The 18,026-nt window shown below is 33.1% G+C and overlaps 1 protein-coding gene across 1 annotated transcript; it reads right to left on the minus strand.

The window, feature by feature from the left end:
- Positions 1 to 4,009: 4,009 nt before the first annotated feature.
- On the minus strand, positions 4,010 to 4,690 carry LOC105158731 (uncharacterized). The gene has a single exon (XM_011075573.1). The coding sequence runs from the start codon at positions 4,688 to 4,690 to the stop codon at positions 4,010 to 4,012; it is 681 nt and encodes a 226-aa protein (XP_011073875.1).
- Positions 4,691 to 18,026: the final 13,336 nt, after the last annotated feature.

Below are 18,026 nucleotides of genomic sequence, written 5' to 3' on the forward strand. Positions count from 1 at the left end.
AATCAATTCTCTAATTTTATCATTGTTTATATTGATGATATCTTAGTTTTCTCAAATAGTATCGAGGACCACTTTAAGCATTTAGAAATGTTTAAACCCTTAGTTAACCAAAATGGTTTAGTATTATCAAAATAAAAAATGAGTATTTTTCAGACAAAAGTTAGATTTCTTGGGCATCATATTGAAAAGGGAGAAATTATACCCATCAATAGAAGTATTGAATTCGCAAATAAATTCCCTGATAAAATCATTGATAAAACTTAATTACAGAGATTTTTAGGCAGTCTAAATTATATAGCCCCATACTACAAGAACATTGCCCAAGATACAGCAATATTGTATGATAGACTTAAAAAGAATCCATCGGAATGGACCGATGAACATACAAAAGCAGTAAGATTAATTAAACAAAAGGTAAAATCATTACCATGTCTAACTCTTGCTAATCCAAATTGGAAGAAAATTATTGAAACAGATGCCTCTGATATTGGATTTGGAGGACTACTAAAACAAATTGATGAAAATAAGCAAGAATACTTAGTTAGATTCCATTCAGGGAAATGGAAAGCAGCCAAAGAAATTAAGCTACAGTTGCTAAAGAAGTTCTTGCTGTTGTTAAATGTGTTTTAAAATTTCAAGATGATTTACTTAAGAATTCACGATCAGGACAGATTGTTCTGCTGCTAAATTTATGTTTAATAAAGATTTTAAACATGATGTTTCTAAGCAAATGTTTGCTAGATGACAAACATATCTTGCTCCATTTAATTTCCCTATTGAATATATTAAAGGAGAGACAAATAGTCTCCCTGATTTCCTATCAAGAGAATATATTGATGGAAATGAATCTGGATGAATTTGGAAACGAAATGTTTAGAGGAATGAATATTTCCTCGACAATCCCAAATGGTTGGATTGAAGAAATGGTCATAGGAGAAAGATATTTTAGGAATGGAGTCCATTAGCCTATTTACTAATGGAAATTTTGGAATGAACCAATTGAATACAAGACAAGATTAAAAAGAATTCAAAAAATAATCAGAAAACGAATTGATAAAGTCAAGGAAGTAATTTCTAACATTCTCATACAATTTTCAGATGCAAATGTCACTGCAGAAAATCATATTAAGCAACTTTGGATAGCAAATTTGCTATACCATCAACAAATTGCTGGTCTCTATGCTGGCTAATGATTCATCTTTATTTTTTAGGAATGCTCTCCTAAAGGGGAAGAGGAAGAAGTTCCTCCTCTAATCAGAGAGGAGGTAGGTTTCGAGCTGGTGATATTATCAAACATGGGAATAGGGCCTTAGTTAGAGAAAATATTTCAAAAATAGAAAAATTTAATAACATCCCTGAAGAAGAGAATGAACTTTTCAAACAGTTTCTTGAATTTAAAAAGGAACATAAAAAATTAACAACTAATGAATCATCAGCATCTTATGCAAAAATGGTACAGGAAGATGAAGATGAATTAATTAATTAATTACAAATTTAGAGAACACCACGAGATCATTATACTCCTTGAGAATGGTGATTTAAGGTGGGAAAAATGACCCATGGTATCTAACGAAAAGGTATCTTAATGTTGCATCTTTTTCAGCAGGGTCATATATACCTAGGGTACATTATGAATATACCCTTAAAGCTACTCAGAGTGTTGAAATTAATCACACATTTTTCAGCAATGGGAAGGAATTTAATTATTCCAAAGCAGTAATTAAAAAATTTATCACTGTTGTTGAATGGGGAATTAACCCATTAGGGAAAAAAGAATACTTTCACCCAGAGTCTAAAAATACAATAAAATCTAACTACTGGGACTATGTTGAGGCATTCAATAAGGCTTTTCTTTATGAAAATTATAAAAGAAAACATACATGATTTTTTAAAATTTGTCCATTGGTTTTTCAACAAGAGATACCAAATTGGGTATTCCAATGGTGGATAAGTTTTGGCCCATCAATTTCTATTCTTCCTGAAATCTTCTAGGAATATTATACAGAATGGCTAAATTATTCGCCAAAAATAATACAAGCAGAAAAATCAAGAAAATGGATGGAAGGAATGGCTTCACTTTATTTCTTTATAGAATTCTCTATCCCATGGTTCTGGAAATGGCTACCAGAGGTAGGAATTACCCTACAGAAAATTCCATGCATAAAAAGAAGGTTTCGTTCAAAATTTTGGAATAAATTAATTCAAATTGATCCCGAGACCAAGAAATACTATGGCCAAGAAATCATCAATGAGATGGAGGAAAAATTACAAGGATATAAAGTTCTTGCAGAAAAAGAAGAAAATCAGGCACCCAATCCTTTTGAACATTTCTTCTAGAGAATTCTGAATAAGAAAGCAGTAATCACGAAAGACCAAATGATTGAGGAATACCTCAAGCAAATGTAGAATAATTTGAAAAAGAATCTTTCAGGAATTGCTTCTCCCATGGAGACCTCAAGCAAAAATGGAGAAAATAAATTTTCTTGTCTCGCTGGGGAAGCTCAAAATCCATTTGAGGAATTTTCTCAAGAAGAATTTCTTGATAATCTATTTAAAGGAATCCGGGAGACATTAAAAGGAAAATAAAAAATGGACATTTCAGAATCATCTGAAGACAAAGAGGATCACAAGCAATCGGGATCAGAATCAGAAGGAAGTAGCTTCTCCAGACTTATGAAGAAATGAAGTGGCAACAGAGCTAGTCAACAGAATTGACCAAATGACACAACTCGAAAGGAGTACTCGTATTGTGTTTTAGTGGGACTCTATTCAGAATACAGCAAGCCGTATTCAAAGCATCTCCCCGCAAATACTTTGGTAACCCAGAGGTTAGTAGGAGATTGTTAATCATGTCTTTGAATGTTCTATTCTTTTGTTCAGCCATTCCATTAGACGAAGGGGAATATGGAGGAGTCTCTTCATGAACAATGCCAAAAGTTTGACAATATTTATTGAACTTACTCGACTCATACTCTCCTCCTCTATCGGACCTTAGTCCTTTATGCTTCTTACTAGTTTGGGTTTCTGCTTCATTTTTAAACAAAATAAATTTATCTAAGACTTCATCCTTATTTTTCATGAGAAACACATAACAGTCTCCACTGCAATCATCTATAAATGTGATAAAATATCGTTTGTGGTCCCTGGTCAAAACTCCATTGAACTCACAAATATCTGTGTGAACTAAATCAAATATTTCTGAATCCCTTTCAATTGACTGATAGGGTTTCCTAACTTGTTTAGCTTCTACACAAACTTGGCATTTGTGATTTCGTTCAATATTTTGACTAGGAATTAAATTCAAATTCATCATTCATTTGATCGAATTTAGATTTAAATGACCTAACCTACTATGCCACAGAGTAGAAGATTCAACATTCAATATAATAGAATCATAAATATCAATTTTATTATTATCAACTCGAACTTTGAACAAGCCATCGTCTGAATAGCCTTTATCGACAAAAATACCAAATTACTGAATTACAACTTTATTGAATTTAAAAACTAATTCATATCCCTCCCTAACTATTACAGAACCACTAATGATGTTTCTTCTGACAGTGGGTACATGATGAACTCTTTTTAGCGATAGAATGCGCCCTGAAGGAAACTTCAAGTCCACGTTTCCCATCCCAAGTATTTCAGTTGTACTGGAGTTCCCCATAATTACTGTCTTCCACTGATGGCCTGATAAGACACAAAGAGAGATTTATCAGCACAAACGTGCACATTCGCTCTAGTGTCAAACAACCAATCATACAGTTCATAAATAATCAGGAGTTTGGGTTGTACAGATACATACCCACCAGTTGCTCCTGAGGTGCTAGCAGCACTAGAACCTCCAACAACCATGTTGACAGCTGCTTGCGCAGTCTTGGTCTGTTTATTAGAACAAAGCTTGACCTAGTGACCAACCTGCTCAAAGTTCTAGCATGGTTTGTTTGCTTTTGGTTTCTTATTTTTGGAGGCCTTGCTTTTATCGATGGCTTCCTAGTTCGTGTTAATCTTATTCACTTTTTGTTTCCCCAAGATTGGCCCTTGGTTGATGTTCAACAGGCATCTTGTGCATTTGATTTCTATGTTCTTCCTCAATGCTGATATCAATCATAAGATCATCAGGAGACAATCTCCCTTTCTGATGCTTGAGTTTCATGCCAAAATTTTTCCAGGATTTGGGAAATTTTTCCACTATAGACATGATCAGAAACTTCTCGGGAAGCTTCATCTCAGCATCAGCCAGAGGATGCTCAAGGTTGATGATCTCATGAGTCTGTTGAGCTACAAACCGATCCTCAACCATTTGATACCTCATGAACTTGGAAACAGAATACTTTTCGAGCCCTTGCTCTTCAATATTATATTTTCGATCCAACTCATCCCACAGAGACTTAGCAATGTAAGAACCGGAACAATAGACATTGAAGAGCTTATTTGACAAGGCTGATAAAATCGCTCCTCTGCCTATTTGATCCCTTTCTGTCCACTGCGCTATCTCAGCAGTTTTGGGATCGGTATTAGTAGGTTGAGGTCTGATCACCTGAATCACTGAGAAGAGTCCTTTCATCGTCAACCAAATTTTCATTCGTTGTTGCCAACGTTTGGAAAACTGGCCTAAAAACTTGTCCGGTAAACCGGTCAAGTCGACCTTGGGTGTGATCGGAATTGCAACATAAATCGGCTCGGTCATCTATAGTATTTTAGGAAACTAAAAGTAACGTTTCAAAAAATGAGTTTGAAGATAGCGTTTTTCCAAAAACAGTTCCAACAACAAAATCCGATTTTTCAAAACCTGTGTATTTTCTTCAAGATTGTTGGAAAAATATTTGGTTTCAGGCAGTCGAAACGATGTTTTGAAATATTACAATCGGATTTAGAATTCAAAAGAAAATAAAGCCACGTTGGAACAAGGAACATAAAGCAATTAGATACGCTATTTATGACAAGAAATTTAAATCGAAAACTTACAACGAGAATTGTATCGTAACAGTTCTTAGTCCAATTGAAGTCGTTAATTTTACTGAATCCCATAATACTGCTTGCCTTAAAGAAAATATGCGTCCCGTACCAATAGTGCACCGGGTTCAACGTAATTTCTTCCAGGATAAGACAGTTACAATTCTTTTGGCTTTAATACTATACCGAAGAACACCTCGATCAAACACTCAAAATCTCAACAACTAGAATTGTTGTTTGCTCTTTCTGTGTTGCGTGCTCCAAGTGAAGAATGGCATGCCAAAAAGTCAACCATAAAGAGGCTAATAAAATCAGCCATAAAGGCTTTAATATGGCCAAATGAAACAGCCAATTTTTGGTCAAAAACGGATGTGTAATTGCATGAAAATAATGGCCTAGGAGAAATAACAAGACCATTCAATACCTCTTCAATTCTGTGAGTTTAATTTGAAAACTCAAATTCAATACGTCCTTCCAAAATACTCTCTTTGAAAAGGTGAATTTATCAAGGAAAAGTGATTTTGGACATATATAACACCACATCTTATGTAATCAAATAGAAAAAATAAAGAGATAATTGTATGTATATCCTTGATTTATAATTTATTTACACAAATTATCATTGTTTATTTTGTGTAATTATAGAACTTATTTTTGATAATCAAATAGTAATTTGGGTAATATTCTTAATGTTTCTAGAAGATGTATATATGTGTAACTTTTCAAAAAGTATAGGTGATCCGTACAATTAAAGTCGACTTTTCTAATGGGTATATGTAATTCTTTTAAACAGTAGGATTTATTTGTGTAAATAGACTAAAAATTAGGGGTTGCAAATATAATTATCTCAAATAAAAGTAATATCCCTATATTTCTAGGTGAATAGCAATTTTTACCTCACTGTGGTATTAAAAATGAACACATTACCCCCATGAAAAAAATATAGCTATTTACCCCACTATACTTTTTAAAATGGAGCAATTTATAGGGAGGTAATTGCTTCATTTTAAAAATTATAGGAGGGTAAATTGTTGTGTTTTAAAAAAATATAGAGAGGCAAATCACTATTGGTTTTTTCATAAGGGGGTAATTTGCTCATTTACAATATCACAAGAGGTTGCTTGTATCTTTTTCCTATATTTCTCTTCTGCCTTTTGCTCACTATAAAAGAAAAAAAAAAAACGGGAGACAGAGAAAAAATGACAAATAGAATTATATATAATAACAATTTTATTGATATCACTAATTACATGTATTAATTGTCTTTTCAGTCTCCCGACTTCATATTAACGAAGAAATGATCGACCACAATCACGAAAATTAACATGTCTATGTATTTATCGATCCCATATAGTTAAAAGAATGCATTTCATTTAAATAGAATATTTAATTTTACTATAATTTATCCTGCAAATTTTAAAGTAACTACAATGAATAGATAGATGGTTAGACACTTCATTTTTATTTTTTTTTTAATAGGATGTGTGTTCTTATATTATTAAATATTTTTAAATTTTATGATTCATGTAATACATAGATACTTTGAATTTCAAACCAACAAGTTCATTAAAAGAAAATAATAAAATTATAAATTATTATAAAGTAGATATATAATTTACATGCGTACGACTCGAACCCATAATCTTTTGGTGAAATATATAATTTTCTGATGAAATAAACTTCGTATTTGAATCCATCAAACAATAATATCCAACAATGAAAAGATAAAACAGAAAAAAAAAATTACAAAAATGCCAAATATGGGGTACACAGAATATATCTAAGCATTAATTAAGTTAAATTAAAAAGGAATTTTTTAAAATATTTCATAATTATAAATACTCCTTCATTATTTGAAAATGATAAAGACTTTCCTAAAATTAATGACCATCTAACAAATACCTCCTTATAACAACTCATTGTACGGACGTATTTATCTCAATCACATGGGATATTTATAATTTTTTAAGCAATAAGAAAATAATTAAAATTATGACAAACTCTTTTTAGGAAAAAAAATCGTTGTACTTTACGCTGTTAAGTAGGAGAAAGTTGATAATGTTATGCATGAACTAGAATACGTAAAATATACATATTTCTTCACCGTTTCTTTAAATTAATTTTGGATCAGTAATTCTTTATTCATACATATTTAAAATTAATTTATTTTATCAATTTTGATTAGTTATCTCATTTTTGTTAGAGGTGCGAGATGAACCAAGCCGTGTATTATTATATAGTTAGGCCGCATTTACTTTGGTTGATTAACCTGTCTAACGAAAATAGTATAGCATAATTTGTTGTTTACTTTGATTGATTGGAACCCGGAATATTAATTGCACAAGCCCGGTAGTGTAGAAGTTAAATAACTCATCTTACCAACTATGGTGGGTTGAGTTATCTCGATTTTAGTAGGCATTAGGCAATCTGTCCTCAATTCCTCACTTTAATCTACTGTCTGCCCCTTCTTTCTGACTTTATGTGCTGCCAACAACTCCATTTACTGCTATTTTGCTCCCGTTAAAACTTTGAAAGCGATTGAAGTTCACGGCAATAGCTTGGTTCTTTGAGCAGAGAAAGTCAGCCTTCACATTTTTTAAAAATTTTTTCTTTATTTTAGGTTGACTTGGTATTGTATAATATGTCTAAATAATATTTTATTTTGTTCTTTAAAATATATTGAACTTTATTCTGACGTCATTTTATATATATATATTGGATTGGTTTTTGTTGAGATGCACTAACATTGCTTCCAGATCTGAGAAAAGGTGTAAGGTTTGAACCATTATTTCAAGTTTTGTTTTGGGTCGGTATTTTAGTTTATTAGATTCTTTTATTGTTGTAATCTCTTGTGAAAATTGATTATTTGTATATTATAGTGAATAATTATTTTTGAAAATGTTATTTCAGTTAATTTTATTACTATTAATTTAGATAGTTAATTGTTATTTATGTTTTTATATCTATCTGTGTTAGTTTATATTGCATAATGTGGGGTATGTGTTACAACTTAGCTTATTTTATAATAAAAAAATTCCTTTGTTATATTGTGAATATGGATGAAACTCTGTACTGTCTTCTAACTTATCAACATTTTTTAATTAACATTAGTAGTATACCGTTTTAAAATAAATAAAAAGATCATATGTGAATTAATTTCTTTCTAAAATTTTCCATAGAATGAAGTCGCTATTTCATGTTAGGATGCATTTTCAAGAGAAATTAGAAGTGTTGGTTGCAATTCAAGACTTTTTGATTGATGCTTTCAAGATGTTATGGTTGTTTTATAGTTATTATCGATATCGAAGGCACCAAGTAGGATATACTCGTGCACGACATAGTCTAAGTTATAACCTTCAATCCAGAATACCTTCATAAGTCTAATTAATAAGGAGAGTAGTCCAAATTAATGACACTGCTTGTATTGATAATCTATGAATGAGCCAAAACGCATTCAGGAAGTTATGCCTCTTATTGCAAACTCAAGTTCGACCGAGAGATACTAAACATATTTCTGTATGTGAGCAAGTGGCTATATTCCTAAGTATTCTAGCACATCATAAAAAAAAACCCGTACAGTCAAATACGACTTCATGCAATCTACACGTACTGTAAGTCAACATTTCCATCATGTTCTGAATGTTGTGCTGAGACTACACTCGTTGTTGTTGGCCAAGGCTGTCCCGGGCCCACCAGACAGTTCATGTGCTAGATGAAAATTTTTTAAGGTGAATTTTGTTCTCCAAAGTGTTATACAAACTAATATTGTTTGCCAAGTTGTCATATATACTAATTTTGTTGATGGATTTGAAATCATGTTTTGTTTCTGTTAAGGGGTGTTTGGGAGCTTTAGATGGGACGTACGTCAATATACGTGTTCCTGTAGAAGATAGAGCCAGTATACACGTAAGGGTTTTGTGGTTGTGAACAAACTTGGTGTATGTGAAGAGAAATGCATTTCCTATATGTTCTAGCTGGCTTGAAAAGTATTGCGGCCGATGAGAGAGTATTGTGGGACGCAGTTAGTAGACCAAATTGCCTGAAAATATCAAGAGGTAACATAACATTTCATTATTGGTGGACATCATGTTTGTTGGCTTCTGTATTTGTAATTTAACTTTATTGTTTGATCTTTCATTGTGGTAGGTAATTATTATTTGGTTAACAATGGTTATAGCAATGGAGAAGGATTCTTATTGTTGTATCTGAGTGTTATGTACCACTTGAAAGAATGGGAAATTGGATGAAATGCCTTACAAAATTATGAAGAGTTTTTTAAATATGAAGCATGCATCTGTCAGAAACGTTATTGAGCGTACATTTGGATTACTAAAAGCTCATTGGAAAGTTCTATGAAGTCTTACTTTCTATTCGATAGAAGTTCAAAATCGCATTATCATGGCTTGTTGTCTTTTGCATAATTACATTCGACATGAAATGGTTGATGATCCAAATGAACTATTGTTGATAGACGAGGGTGCAGGAGAAGAGGAAATTGGGGAGTATTTAGGGACAGTCGATTCTAATCCTGTTTGGAATACTTAGAGGGGTGAAATTGAAAAGTATATGTACATCGAGTGGCTTGGCATTCCTTGAATTAATTTTGATGTTTTTCATATTTGCATTTGCTTAGAGTTGGACAACTAGTAATTTTAATTTGCTATTTCTTCTAATGGTGTGTTTTAATTGGAACAATGCTTGATCAATATTGTGTTGTTTTCCATTTTGTTGATGTGTTTTTACAGTTTTGCATCATTTTTCATGTCTTTATTGATCATATTATTGTGTTATCTTCTAATCTCGTTTGTTAGTAGATCATGGACAATAATGGGAGTGTTGGAGGGCGTTGACAAGAAGTGAAAAATTATGGTAAGCGTTCACAGTGTATTTGGTCAACTCAAGAAGAGGAGCCTTTGATGGAGTGTTTTGCGAGAGATTGTGGGGGTGAAAGTGTGATAATAGGTTTAGAATAGGTTATTTGGGTATGTTGGAGCAATTGCTAAGGAAGAAGTGTCCTGAGACTAGATTGAAATCTAACCCGCATATTAATTCTAATATTCATGTTTGAAAAAAGGAATATGTTTGTATCACTGATATGCTAGCTTGTAGTGGCTTTGGATGGAATGAGAACTCCCAAATGATAGTTTCACAAGAGGCTTTAGTAAGACTGATGGTGGAGGAAAAGGTTTAGACGTCTATGCTAAATTTACAAATTGGTACTTTAAAAAATGGGTGGTATTTTTTGTTAGATTAGACATACTATGCATGTGAAATGCACTATTATATATGTGTATGATTCCAACTTTTGCCAATATTTTGCTATACATTGGCTAATTATTTTGCTAAACACTAGCTGACTATTTTGTTAAGTTGTGGCTACATTTAGGCACTGTAATATGTAATATTTTGATATACTTTAACTAACTGGATGGGCACTTTCGTAAAGGGATGGCCCTACAGATCTATGCCCACTTTTGTAATCAGATGGCCTTGCATATGCTTTATTTTTTAGCATAGTATAGTGTTATGTTTTTTACTTTGTTGCATATTAATTAAAAACCATATCAAAAACAACATATTAGAATAGAGCAAAGATAAAACATAGAAGTTCATACTACTTAGTACCAATTAAAACATAACTAACAATAATAACTAAAAGCTACTAAAAAATCGGTTAAAACATCATAAATAACTCTAGTTGTACGGTCAAATTCAGATTTCTTCATATCTTCTCGGATCCCAAAGAAATTTCCACAACTTCATTAACTCCATCATCGTCACCAACATCAACTACCTCATGCTTGATGGACTGACCACAACTTCATTAACTCCATTTCCCGAAGATGCATTTGGTGGAGTTGGATACTGAAAAATAGCTCTAAGTGTACTAAAGTTAGGCTCTCCAAAATGCTCATATGCTTTCGCAATAGGATATACCTTAAATATAATGCAAATTATTTGGTATCCGTCACTGTAGTGTAAATATTTATTAAAAGAAACATTACCTGAGACACTTGCTCCCTAAAGGCCGATGAGGCATGCATTGTGTTATTCCAACGATCCGATTGAACTTTTGGATGTGAAATGCGGTAACTAAACGTCTCATACCTCTCTCGACGTTTTTCCCATTAGAGCTAATTTTGGTCCACGGTGAAGGCTTTTTTTATCACCATGTGCACAACGTCAGTGGCATGTTGAAGAGCGTTTTTGTTGACTCTCCCATTCCGATATAGATTTCCATCAACAGCATCATCCCATAATGCGTCTATCAAGCATTGATCATGAGCCACAGTCCAAATAGGCGTGTACAATATTTTCTACTGCCTTGGTGGAGAAGGCGGCGGTTTAGTATCATAGTTTCATTGCGCATTACTGACAAATTGTGTGTTGGAGATGGATTTGATCTTATTATAGTGGGCTATTTGGAGAGGCTTTTGTTGAGAAGGAGGAATTGGACGGTTGCTATTTACAATGTAGTGTTAGTGTATCACATATATATTCACATGGAGAATATGTAAAGGTGCACAAGAATATGAATGAAAAGACCTAACATTCATTTAGTGTGATATTGATGATGCATCCCAAGGGAATCTATGGAAGCCTTCCAAGTTCCCAAAACATAAAGGCTGCCATATCTTCATTTGGAAGTATATATATGTCTATAAGTAATGTACATAGCCTTCCCAATGAGAAAATAGTGCACATATTAATACCAAAAATAAGTATAGTTCCACAATATTCCTAAACTAAAATATCGAGACTTAAATCAAAATGTTCAAGTAGCATAATAGGTAATAATAGGTAGAATTTAGATAAGCACAACAACATCTCAGTCGAGCATGTTTCTGTTCAAAGGAAGTTATTCCTCTTCATCTGTGGACTTATTGTCAGTTGGATACTTAAACACAGTCATTTTATAAGATGGGTCTGCAAGATTGACAAAAATTCGTACACCGCGATTCTTCTATGCATTCATGAATGAGGCAAGAGTTAGAAACTGAGAACATAGTGATTAAAATTAATATAGATACGACTTCTACCTCGATAGCCATGTCCTATACATATTGATCAACAATAAGTTCTCTTGTATTGCTATTGTATGAAACACCTGAAAGATTTAAAACATACCAAAAAAACAAAAAAAAAATTGTAAAGGCGCCTTACCTTGTTTTTGTAAAAACTGTAATCAAGAGAAAGTCCATATTTTCTGTTAATTTCTCGCACGCCTTTCCGGATTGAGAACGAATTTGGATATCTAGGTTGGTTCAACCCAAATAAAATCTTATATACAAGCACATCAATGAACACATTTCTCATTTTGATAGTCCAATTTGAGTTGAAGAAAAATCTATCCTAAAGAGTAGAAGCACTCATAGCCATTTTTAATTCTGACTGTCAAAGAACTGCATGCTCTAAAATCACAATCTTGACTAACATTTATAGATGAAACCAACAATATCATAATTTCACAATTGCAATTTTCACTCCCCAAGAATCTGCCAACAAGATATGAAATAATATGAATTGTCAAATCACAAACTCAAAAGTGAGGCTCAAGTATGCTTTTACGCGAACTTTGTCCAAATACCTAGCATTTGGAGGGACAATATATTCTATTCATGAATAGTAATTGAGTTAGACAACACATAATGCTACCAAAATATTACATACTATTTGAAATCCAAATATTTTAGTATGGGAAATGCAACATTGAAGTAGGTTGCTTTGTATTAACATTGGACAAGGCAATTGTCAAGATAACACTATCAAAAGCAAATAGGCATGCACAATTACAATATGTTCCTAATTTTCTTGGCTAACTTCAACTCTGATTATCAAATATCAATTTCAGCTGACTTCTTCTCATATCCATTGATCTTTGTCAATAGCCTGGTGATGTACATTAATAAAAAATATTAGATTGTAAGGGTAAATCAGTAATTTGATATGTATGAGGCATACACTAAATATATACAACCCACCACATCATATAATTTCTAACACTACTATAAATACCAAAATATTAATTTTGTATAGAGGATGATTCATTCATTGAGAATTCCTTCTTCTTGAAAAGAGCACCCTCTTTCGGAAATTGCAATTCACCTGGTGTGCAATTGCGTCGTGGTAAAAATTCCGATTTTATCCTTTAGCAAAAAAACATCAACCACATCACCTGGGAATTATATTTATAGTTGAATCACACATTGGTGAGTCAATTCATTCAAATATTTCACAATAACCACCCTATCCAAATGGAATATGTAAATAACATATTTAATAAACATAAGATTTAAAAATAAAATGAATGAGACAGAAAAGATAACATGCATACATTAGAACCGGCGCAAACTCGAAAGCGTCAATCGGGATTCGAGTTTGTCCAAGATGTTTTAATAACAATTGGAGGCCCAAAATTGCGAATTTCAGATGAAATTTCGCCGTTAGATGCATTTGGGCACCTTCTACCGCTGCTCCATCTTCTTGATACACTATATGTACTACAACGATTACTACTATCGGACAACATATTCACCAATCTGTTGAATAATAAAATCATGAAATTATGAGGGACATAGAAAAAAAATAATAAAAGTATATAAAAGTTAACTCAATTAAAAATAGAAAAAAAATAATTTATAACAAAGCTGGAAACCTAACTTCTAAGACCCATCTAAACTCAAATATATTTCAGTTATAGTACGAAAACTACATGAAAATTTATTATAACATCAAGAATGAGAAAGATGGAGATTTATAACCGATTAATACCTTTTTTCATTAACGGTGAGCTCATGGGTTGATTGGTGATTTAGAAAGAAAAATTCTAGGCAGCTCAGTACATTGCAAATTTAGGGCTTATAAATATGATTTGGGGATTTTTATGTGGACTTAAAAATAACTGAGGGCATAACAATTATTTAACATATTATATAAGTTTATCAAATAAACTAAACAACTTACTAATTGTTGATCTCAAATTATAATACAATAAAGTAAACACATACTAGATAATCTCGGGTTTTTTAGTTATTCATTTAATTAAAGATAGTCCTATCACGAATTTAATCAAATACTCAAATAAACAGGGCCTTAGTGTATTGTTTGAGATATTTTTGAATATGAAGAAGTTTAGAATGATTGAAATCCTCCCTTCAATTTAAATTGAGTTATGAAGAAGTTTGAGCTTAAAGATTGTCGTGTCCCAAAGATTGGAAAAAGTTGAAAATGTAGGTTCGGTATTGGAAGTTTTTTGGGATGCCACACACATCATTTCTAGAAATGACTACCCAATTTCAAACTTATTTCTGAATACAGTCAGCTTAATGAAAGTGTTATTAGATGAGAATTCATTAGACAATGATGGTTTTATTCGAGATATGGTTGAAAGAATGAAATCAAATTTGACAAATATTTGGGCGAGACTAATTTGTTTATGTCAATAGCATTCATTCTTGATCCAAGGTGCAAGATGAAAGCACTTCCGAGAAAATAGAAAGGAAAATTAGCTTTGTCTGCAAGTCCTTACATGTACTCTATTTTGAACACACACTGATATATAATGATGAAAGTGAGTCGTGTGGGCAAATGCAAGGGGCAGTTTTCAATGTAAAAGTACTAGTAATGTTGGAATATCAAGAGGTTGGTCTCAATATGCTGACTTTTTCAAGTCAGTTTAATTTTTTCAGGCTCATAAATCAAAACTTGATGTGTATCTTGAAGAAATTTGTTACTCGTTCAAGAAAGAAAGCAAAATTGAAAAGGAATTTGATGTCTTAGAATGGTGGAGAGTTAACTGATCAACCAAGTAGAAGGTCTTATCATTTATGGCAAGGGATATTCTTATTATATCAATCACTATTGTTGCTTCTGAGGCTATTTTAAGCGTTGGAAGTAGAGTCATTGACAACTACCATATTTTATTGACTTAAGAATTAGTTCAAGTATTAATGTTCCGAGGGGATTGGTTGAGAAAGTACTTTGGAGTAAAGAAAAAGACAAAGGTATTAATTGACTGTGATTAATTCTTTTTAATTATATTATATCATTACTATTGTTGTTTTTTAACTAAAATTTTGTGTATCCAATCGTAGAATAACAAGAAAGCGATACATGCATGTAATCCTCTCAAGTGCTGACAATGCTTATGCAATATGATATTTTTGGTAAGAAAAAATACATTATGTTAGTTCGATTTGAGTTCGGTAGAAAAAACACATTACGTCCTTAACTATCTTTTTATCTTAAAATATATTATTAACTTTGATACAAAAAGATTTATTCTAAGTGATTGTCTTTTTTCTTCATATTTTGCAATTACTTCAAGATCTTTGTATACTTGACTTAGAATTTGATAAGCGTGGAGAGCACCCATGTATTGCTAATGCTTACTTGTGATTTACAAGATTATAGTTGTTTTGATTATCTGAATAGGTTGCTCATAAACCTGCTAAATGATTGGACTGATGGAGTTATGAGATTTAGGTGGAGTGAATTTGTTGTTGTTAATTTAAAAGCTGAGTAGTGTTATAGAACTTTGATTACTTCTCATTAAATGATTGTACCAAATGATTTTGATGACTGTCAATTCTTTCAGCGTATTCTTTCGTTTTGGTTTTCTTGTTTAATTCTACTTGGTTCTTATTTAAATTTTAATAATGTATTCCAAACATTACAATAGTCCATATTTTTTTCAAATCCAAATATTTTAGGAAAAAAGTTTAATTGAGCTCGAGCTTGAGCTCATTCCTATATCTTTCTACTCACCGAGCTTGAGCTCGAGCTCAAATTTTGGCCGAGCTTGGCTCGTTTTTGCACCCTTAGTTTATGTTTCTCTTTTTACTACGTTAGATAAATTTAATAAAAGAAATTAGATAATGAGCACAAATCGAACTTGCTTTAATCACTAAGTTCCCTCATTTCTATTGGAATGTAGAAGAGAAAATCCTTGATGTGTTGTGCAATCTTCATTAACTGTAAAATTCAGTCTATTTATAATGCAACACAGAGAAAAAGACAACCGACGGGCAATGCTGTATTTTTTCACAAAATTAACAATAATAATCAAAGGTAAAAATAAGTTGATATCCTAATAACAATGCAATAGATTCTATATTATCACCAGATCAAATGGTTGGTTGTGTCCACGATAATACAATGGTAAATATTTAAGTATAATACACCTAACTTCCCTATTAAAACATCACACAATCGGTAGCTATATCGAAAATTTAATTTTTTTTCGAAAAATATTACAATTTCCAGGACCTAAGAAACTATTGACACCTTTCTAACAAAACTTTGTGGAACTTGTAAACTGGACTTTCTTACCAAAGCCCTTGAAAGAATTTTATAACTCCACAAATCCCAAAAGCCAAAACTTCGGGTCAACATTTTCTAGTATAATCAGTCGAGGAAGAAAAGAGTATGGGAGTTCAAATAGCACATACTTGTACAGCAGCTCAATGCCCCAGCCACAGCTTCTTGTTCCCAATTAAAATGTCATTTCAAGAATTCGAAATAACATAAGGTATAAAGACTAGAAGCTTCAACAAGAAACAATTTGAAAATCAATGATTGAATTAGGTTGGGTCCCAAGAGAAAATAAATAGAAAGCTCTGCATCTGCTAATCATGCAAGAAAGCAATAGATGAAGCGTCCTTGAGCACAAGGATCACTATACTTGATATTTCAACAGCTTGTCCTTCACATATGGCTCCAAGGTGGACATGCATTGTTCCCATGCTCCATTCTTAAGCATTTGCCAAGGTTTCAAGAGGCATTATTTTTTAATCCCTTTCAAGTAACCACATGCTCATTAGAAATATCTTCGTTCAGGTGCAAACACCATACTTGGGACCTAGAGGACTAACATATCGACTAGCATAACAAAGGACGGGGCAAAGTGATTTTTGATTAATGAATCTCTGCTCTTTATCAAACTACTAAAAGACTGCATCCTTCATCCTCCACCACCATGCTGCCTATGTGGCATGACTCGCTGCAAAGCTCTATTTTTGGTTTTATTTATATTACTTTACTTAGTGTTCTCCCACCCCCCCCCCCCACCCCCAAGAAAAAAACCCATAAAACCAAGGCCTTAATCCAGGAGTTACTATGTCCAAATTCTCAAGTCGAATTGTAGTCCTCTAAAGCAAAACAGTTAAATATAACCCGAGTCTATTACTAACCAGACTACTTTCAGTTTCTCATACCATAGGCTTTGGAACTTATTTAATTAATAAGTCTGATGGTTCTTTTTATTTGTTCAGAATAGCCTACGTGGTTCCCCAAATACAACTATGAGATAGGGGTATGATAGTTGTAAATTTTTTTTAACAAGATTCTATATCTATTTTCTCAAAAAGTAACCAATAGAGGCCCAGAACCATAATTAATAGGGTTACAAACATGTAACAAATCAAGGAGCAAATAATCAGTATGAAGCTTCTTACTTGCCAGCGGGAAGGGGGGAATGTGGGTGAGTAAGGGGGAACGTGGACGAACCCAAAGGGGACGGACGTGGCGTTAGGTCCAAAAATAGAAGAGATTGTTGGAGTAGGGGAGGATGGCATGGGTGTGAGGTGGAAAGGAGTTGGGCACGAAGAAGTGGGGGGTGGGGGCAGAGGGTCAGGGCCTCGTCGGTGGGCCGAGTGGAATGGGCCAAATGCAAAAAAGAGTATGACCTCCCTTCAATCCAAATTTATGGGCCTAATTGAGAGAATGAGGTAGGCTTGGAGAATGTTGAGCTCTTGCCTAGTAATTTTGCAGAGCCGCCCCTTACGGAGCCTGCTCAGGGCTGTTGGGCATACTCGGCCATTGCATATGCATCCCATACCTTTACCCACCTCAAGTACCCAACTTCATCTAATGGTTTACCTGGCCATGTCGTAGCCAACCTAGATTTGAGCCTAATTGACCAAGTATTCAACCTATTAGTGGATAAATCTCTTCCTATCAAATGTGTTAAGCCAACCCCCTCGGTACCCAGTATTACTTCCTCTAGTTCTCAAAACCCATATGCCCAACCCCCAAATCACTCTCCCATTACGTCCTCCAAGACCCTTTTT

Source organism: Sesamum indicum, linkage group LG1, assembly GCF_026168435.1.
Source record: "Sesamum indicum cultivar Baizhima isolate 11 linkage group LG1, ASM2616843v1, whole genome shotgun sequence".
NCBI classification, from domain to species: Eukaryota; Viridiplantae; Streptophyta; class Magnoliopsida; order Lamiales; family Pedaliaceae; genus Sesamum; species Sesamum indicum.